The sequence below is a fragment of the Bidens hawaiensis genome, unplaced genomic scaffold (genome assembly GCF_021521415.1).
Source record: "Bidens hawaiensis isolate Kalapana, Puna unplaced genomic scaffold, B.hawaiensis_p1.1 tig00018138_1, whole genome shotgun sequence".
NCBI classification, from domain to species: domain Eukaryota; kingdom Viridiplantae; phylum Streptophyta; class Magnoliopsida; order Asterales; family Asteraceae; genus Bidens; species Bidens hawaiensis.
Window position 1 is genome coordinate 81,375 of NW_027492743.1, and position 6,994 is coordinate 88,368.

At 34.6% G+C, this 6,994-nt stretch overlaps 1 protein-coding gene and 1 long non-coding RNA gene across 2 annotated transcripts; both read left to right on the forward strand.

Annotated features, from left to right (window-relative positions):
* The first annotated feature begins 1,450 nt into the window (after positions 1 to 1,450).
* Positions 1,451 to 2,547, forward strand: LOC143555502 (uncharacterized). The gene is made up of 3 exons (XR_013139218.1): positions 1,451 to 1,496; positions 1,720 to 1,970; positions 2,410 to 2,547. It is a non-coding gene; the product is annotated as an uncharacterized LOC143555502 (long non-coding RNA).
* Positions 2,548 to 3,066: 519 nt separating this feature from the next.
* LOC143555503 (putative pectinesterase/pectinesterase inhibitor 24) lies at positions 3,067 to 5,463 on the forward strand. Its single transcript, XM_077045035.1, has 2 exons — positions 3,067 to 4,220; positions 4,627 to 5,463. Exons 1-2 carry the CDS (start codon positions 3,233 to 3,235, stop codon positions 5,301 to 5,303), a joined length of 1,665 nt encoding a protein of 554 aa, XP_076901150.1. The 5' UTR covers positions 3,067 to 3,232; the 3' UTR covers positions 5,304 to 5,463.
* Positions 5,464 to 6,994: the final 1,531 nt, after the last annotated feature.

Sequence of the window (6,994 nt, forward strand, 5' to 3'; positions counted from 1 at the left end):
CGGTCCTATGTTATTGCCACTTACTTTAATTTACATGGTTTCATAATTATTAGAGTAAAACCAACTTTTACTCATTCAACCCCAATGTGTTTACATCCATTTGATCTAAATGGTTCTATTTTTATTATAATAATGATTTTGTAGGTGTTTTGAGCGCGGATGTGTCTGCAATTTCTGAGCTTCCACAAGTTATACAAAGAGGTATTTCTTTGTTTTATAAGGTATACAGCTTCATTATGTAATGCTTTAACGTTATTGGTGCTTTAAGAAACTTGAAAGTGTTCTCTGTTTTGTTTTAGCTATGATACATAACGTGGCTTTATATGTATTGCATATTAGTGCTTATACGAGTTTTTACTTAAAAATTAGTTATACATTATATATCTAGGGGCACACTTATTTTTTTACCCTTACCTGTGAATTAAATAAAACAAAAGAGGTCTTATTTAAAAATTCCACTCCTAAAAGTGTGTCACGGATACTACTAAAATAGTCATCTAACTTACTTCTGGATAGAACCCGATAGCATTTGTCAAAGATGGTGCATCAATAGGTTAATTTCCATTCTGCATGTAGGTATGATGGAGCATGTGGATTGAAAGATTTTTAGTGTTCAAGATGGTAGTATACCTTGAATCATTTTAGGCATATATATATTTTTCATCTTAAGAATCTTGCAAGAATTACAAACAATCAGGTATATTGCGTCTCAGTTAATTCGTTATATTAGCTTGATGTTAATTATAAAAATAGAAAAACAAACATACTTTTAGTAACATTCATATCATCTATGCTAAAACTATAATCTCTTTTTCTGCATATGATGTTAGCTCGTTTTTTTTACCTTAAAAAATTTCAATAGTATTATAATCATAAATTAAAAATAGTCGATGTTTAAAAATAATTATTGTATCGTTTATCAACGTTGCCATTAACTGTATTTTTGACTTCAAAAGTTAAACTAATGATGAACGGCTAATCTTTCAAGAGTTGTTATAGGATTCAACTATCAGCAGGAATGGAACATTTATTGAGGGATGTTAAGGATACAACTATTAGCACAAACAGGTCAAGAGATTGAGATATTTTTTGTACGGGTTACAAAAGTCATTTGGGTCAAAGTTGAATACGGGTCATTTTGAGTTAATTTCGCCCATTTTTAATTCTTTTATTTATTCTTTGTGAGGCATGTGTTCGTATTTTCATTCAGTGAGCTTAGTGACGATGAGTATCTTGATCCCAGGATTGCGCAAGTGGGAAAAGTTGACCATATTTGACAAGTAAGTTTAATAAACTAGCTGCTTCTATTTGGTGTTTTTATACTTTTATTTTTATTTTTTATGACGTGTTTGATTATTTCTGAATTTACTGATATGTAAAAATTAGTGTTTTTAAACTTATATGATATGTTGAATTGGTTCAGGTTTGTAAACAAATGATACCAGCTGCTCAACTAGAGACGAGTAGCTTCCGTCCCTTTACATAGAAGACTATGGGTAACATTTTTCTCTACATATCAGGTTAGATTTACTGAAAATTTATATCCCATTTGGGCCAACCTTTGTTTATGAACAATTACCCTTTCATTCACTACTGGTACACGGGCGGATTACCGTCAATACATGTCAAATTGATACAAGGGTATTTTTGTCAAAAGGTTAGTTTAATTATGATTGCGAGAAGTAAAGGCTAATTTGGTGCTTCAACTATTTGAAACAGATTTTACGGGACATGCGATTTCACGGGTACGGGTCAAATGGCTTATCTCCAGAACGCTTTGAGTTTGTTAACGGCCACACTTCAATTCTGTTGAATATGGGTCAGATTTGTTAAAACGGGTGAAAGGATTTGGTGCAAATGTTAGACTGGACTAGGGGTAGTTTGGATATGAGACCCGGATCAATTTCAAGGTTAAAATCTTGGCGCCCATTATTGCAGAGTATCTTTTGAGGCTACTTACTTGTCAAAATGTAAGTTGGTTGTTTACTCATCCACCACTTCAATTATTCGCATCCAATTGTAATTAGCGTTTTAGTTATTTTGTTTTTGGTGCTTAGCAAGGTGGTTATTTAAGTATATTTTTTAGAAACTACTATTACATAGATTCTTCATTGTTGATAGTTCTACCCCTCAAAAGCTGATTTGACAAATAGAAGCATCACAGTTTCTTTTAGTTGATAACGCAATTGCTGCTATGATGGAACCTTTAACTGCAAAATGTGCTTTATTGCAACATGAGGTCCACAACATAGATTTTTTTTATTTTTTTTTGTTTTTGTTTTTGTTTGGCCAAAAATTTTCATTATGATTCATTATTCTATAGAAAAATCTATATAATGAAGATATAAGTTTTATAATCTCGTATTAGTCTTTGTTCACAGCTATAACTATCTTTTTTATGGTTTTCAGGTTGCTTATGTTTAGGGGGGCTTGAAAAACAAATTGGCTTCGACTGCACTTTCCAGAATACTTAAAAGATGTTAACGAGCGTCCGAGACTTCACTTAGATTTTGTAAATTAGTAAAATAGTGATGGCATTATATGACCAAGTGTTATCAGAGCAAACTTTTGATATGGGCAATATGGCTGCGTATATACATATATATTTTAAAATATGCATCAACTTCCCATATGTATTTTTTTCTTATGGGTCATGGATGTCTCTTGACAAGGTTTACACCTCTAAATTATTATAAACTCTTTTTATTGTATTTTATTTGTTTCCGCCTACTATTACTAACTACATATCGACCAGATCCCTCTGGTGTTCCCGCCGCAAAGCACGGGTTCTTTTACCGATATAATCCTCATTGAGTCCCCGCCGCAATGCGCGGGCACACATACTAGTTTCTATTTTAAAAAGAGTTGACCGTCTAAAATATCTAGTCTTAGTATATACGTGAATAAAATAACTAGATACCATTTAGTTGTATGCTCATAATATTGAAACTCCATGTTTTATTTACGATTGTTATCGTCTGTATGCTGTGATGATTAAAGATTAAAGCATGAAAACGAGTTGGCGTCATGTATAAATGGGCAAAGTCACCTGCTGTTTGAATTCATGATCACCACTCAGGTGTTGAAATGTCTTCATTTAACACCTATCCCACAATGTGCTTTGCACGTATCTCATATTTCTTTTTTCACTATATACACCTTTATAAATCACCAACTCTATCAACCCACAACAAAAACAATAATAACAAGAAAACATTCACACACAAAAGCCATGAGTTGCATCAAATCCTATGGGAAACTCGACGAAGCCGATCAAATGCGGCTCTACGCTCACAGAAAAACCAGAAAGAGAATTGCAGTCATTGCATTATCATCTCTCATTCTGGTTATTGTCGTAGTTTTGGCAGTTGTGGGAGCTACACAAGGCAAAAACCACACCCATAACGGTAATGATTCGCAGTCTCATTCCCCTTTGGCTTCAATCAAAGCTATTTGTGATTCTACATTGTACCCGGATACATGTTACACCTCGCTCGCGCCTCTAGTCAATTCGACGCATATCCAGCATGATGAGTTACTCAAACTCGCTATAGTTGTCGCAATGAATGAGCTATCGAAAGCATCCACACTCCCGGAGCTCAAAAACTGCAGTGAGCTACTGGATCTTGCTCTTGATCATCTCAATGATACACTATCATCGGCAAAAGATGTCGATTTGGTATCATTAGGGGGTTTATTTGACGATCTAATGACATGGCTAAGTGCGGCTGGCACGTATCAGCAAACGTGCATCGACAATGCTGAAGAGGGTGTCGTAGGCTACCTTCAGAGAGCAAGCGAGTTAACAAGCAACTGCCTTGCAATCATCAAACGGTTTTCAAGTGTCACAAACTCTTCCAACCAACGAAGAAGATTGATGAGTTTAGCAGGAGGCAGTGAGTTGCCAGAATGGTTGTCTATGAAGGACCGGAAGCTGCTGCAAACCACAAAGTTAGCGGATGAAATCAAAGCTGATGCGGTGGTTGCACAGGACGGATCAGGCAATTATAAGAGAATTGTGGATGCTCTAAAAGCAGTTCCTGATAAGAGCAAGAAAAGATTTGTGATATATGTGAAGAAGGGAGTTTACTTTGAGAATGTTAGGGTGGAAAAACCCAAATGGAATGTCATGATGATTGGGGATGGCATGGATTCTACAATTGTGTCCGCAAGTTTAAATGTAGTTGATGGCACACCAACATTTCAGTCAGCAACTTTTGGTGAGAATATACATTTACTGAATTTTCTAATATTTTTTGTCTTTAGGATTAGTAGATGAGTTAAGATTCAATAATTAAGTGTTTGTAGACAATTTTTTTTAAGGTTCTTGTACTTAACTTGAAGCCAATGGTTAAGTTTTGTGAACATTCCTTGGAGTTCGCGTATCAACAAACAAACTTGGCAAGTTTGTTTGCTGGTCAGGCGAACTCCGAAAGAAATTATCAAAATTTGTATGAGCTTGCTCACACGATACCAAGCTTTCTCGAAGTAAAAAGATTTCACAAAATGTCTAATAATCTTAAGTTAAATTTCAAACCATCTACTAACTCAAAAAATCAGTTAGCGGTTTGTTCACAATGTTATTTGCGATCACAAAGTTTATAATTAACCTTTCTATTGACGCAGCTGTGTTCGGAAAAGGTTTTATAGCCCGTGATATGGGGTTCCGCAACACTGCTGGTGCAGTCAAGCATCAAGCGGTAGCACTAATGTCGACAGCAGACCAGTCTGTATTCTACCGTTGCAGGATCGATGCTTTCCAAGACTCTCTTTACGTACATTCAAACCGTCAGTTTTATAGAGAATGTAACATTTATGGCACAGTTGACTTCATTTTTGGCAACTCAGCTGTTGTTATTCAAAATTGTAACATACTACCCCGGAGACCAATGCCCGGACAACAAAACACGATCACAGCACAAGGCAAGTTCGATCCAAATCAAAACACTGGCATTTCGATCCAAAACTGCACCATTTGGCCTTACGGGAACCTGAGCGATGTTCATACGTTTCTTGGACGTCCGTGGAAGAACTATTCAACCACAGTTTTTATGAACAGCATGATGGGAAGCTTGATTGATCCAAAAGGATGGTTGCCATGGGTGGGATCATCAGCTCCATTCACCATATTCTACGCGGAATACGCTAATTATGGTCCCGGTGGAGTTACAACGAATAGGGTTACTTGGAAAGGACTGAAGTTCATAACGAGCAAGCAAGCAAGCAAGTTCACTGTCACACCGTTTATCCAGGGAGACAAGTGGGTTAAAGATGCCGGTGTTCCCTATAAATCAGGACTCTGATATATATATGCAACATCATCTAAATTCTTTGTTTTTCAAATTTTAATTCTCCTTATTTTATTTTTTTTCTTTTGGTGTGTTATTCCACACTAATTTTCTAACTTTATGATCTCTGCATGAATGTGTTGCATGTAATGCGTATACATTACTTACTTGATTACGGTTGGGGAATTTGATGTGTGAGGAAAAGGATAATCGTGGGAATTCAAAGGAATTGGAATTAGAATCCCATGACATGGCGTGTTTGTTTTGTTGGAATTGGAATCTTAATTTCATTTTGGTGTGTTCGGTTCAAAGAATTAGAATTGGAATTGGAATTCAATTCCTTTAAATTCCTTTAAATACAAGGATTTCAAATCCTTCCAAAATGTGGAGGAATTCAAGGAAATTCATTGGAATCTTATCTCGAGTTTTTTTTATTATTTTTTAACGAGGATAACGAATAAAACATTTGAGTTTTTTATTTTTTTTGTTTTTAATTTATATTTTGAGTTATGATTTTTTTATTATTATTTTTGAATATTTATTTAAAGGGTTTTTGATCTTAATAGAAAACCCATAAAAAAATCAAAAAAATAAAAATAAAAAATCATAACGCAAAATATAAATAAAAAACAAAAAATCTAAAAAAACTAAATTGTTTTCGCCGTTATCATTGTTAAAAAAAAACTTCTTGATTTCTGTTCATTTGTCAAACGAACACATTAAAAATGTATTTTGGATTTCAATTCCCCTTAATTCCAATTTCTATTGGAATGTTCAAATTCCAAATCTAATTCCTTCAAATTCCAAATCTTATGCAAATTCCAATTACATTTCATTCCGTGAAACGAACGCGCCCTAAAGGATCCCAAGAAAACCACTCTTCTAACTTTTAGATATTAAAACAAATTTAAACCCGCCGCAACCCGGTGGCTTGACCCAAATTCGATTGGTATTTGTTAAGTTCGTCACGACACCTGCACTAAATCAAAAAATTATATGTGAACGCCCAAAATAGTATCAGCACGCATACAACTTATGATGAAAGAGACACATATACGGTTGGTATCTGATAGAAAAATAAATTAGTAAACGTATAGCTTATGACACACAAAATAATATAGTAAAACGACGTTTATTCAGTTGGCAAATTACAGGAGTTGTGACGAAAATTTGGTTGGCATCTATAGGTTCGCCACAACAATGGAACTAAACCTAAAAAATAATTTTGAAAAATTGACATATTTACAGTGGCGAGTCAACATCCATTGGGTCGGTAACGATTTACCATAAGTAAACATAAAAACTAATTTTGTTATTGGCTAGGTTTGTTACGGTATCGAAACTGAATAAACAATAACACGGGTGTTACGGCGACGATGCGTTGCGTTTTTAGTTTGCATCGCTTAAATTCGTTACGATACCGAAACTAAATTTAAAACTCAATAATACTTAAAAAGAACATTGAAAATAATCTATATTGAAATGCCTTTTAAAAAATGTGATGTGATAAAATAACAAAAAGATAAAAAAGTAAGTGATGTATATACACAGCCAAGGGGGTTCGAACACAGGCAGACAACATAACCACAAAAAACTTAGCAAAACACACTTGAGCCAACACACCAACACCAATAAACTTGTTCAAAGGATGAAACTAAATTCCTAAATAATAAAAAATTGGGTTTCTTAAAAGAAGTTATGGCACC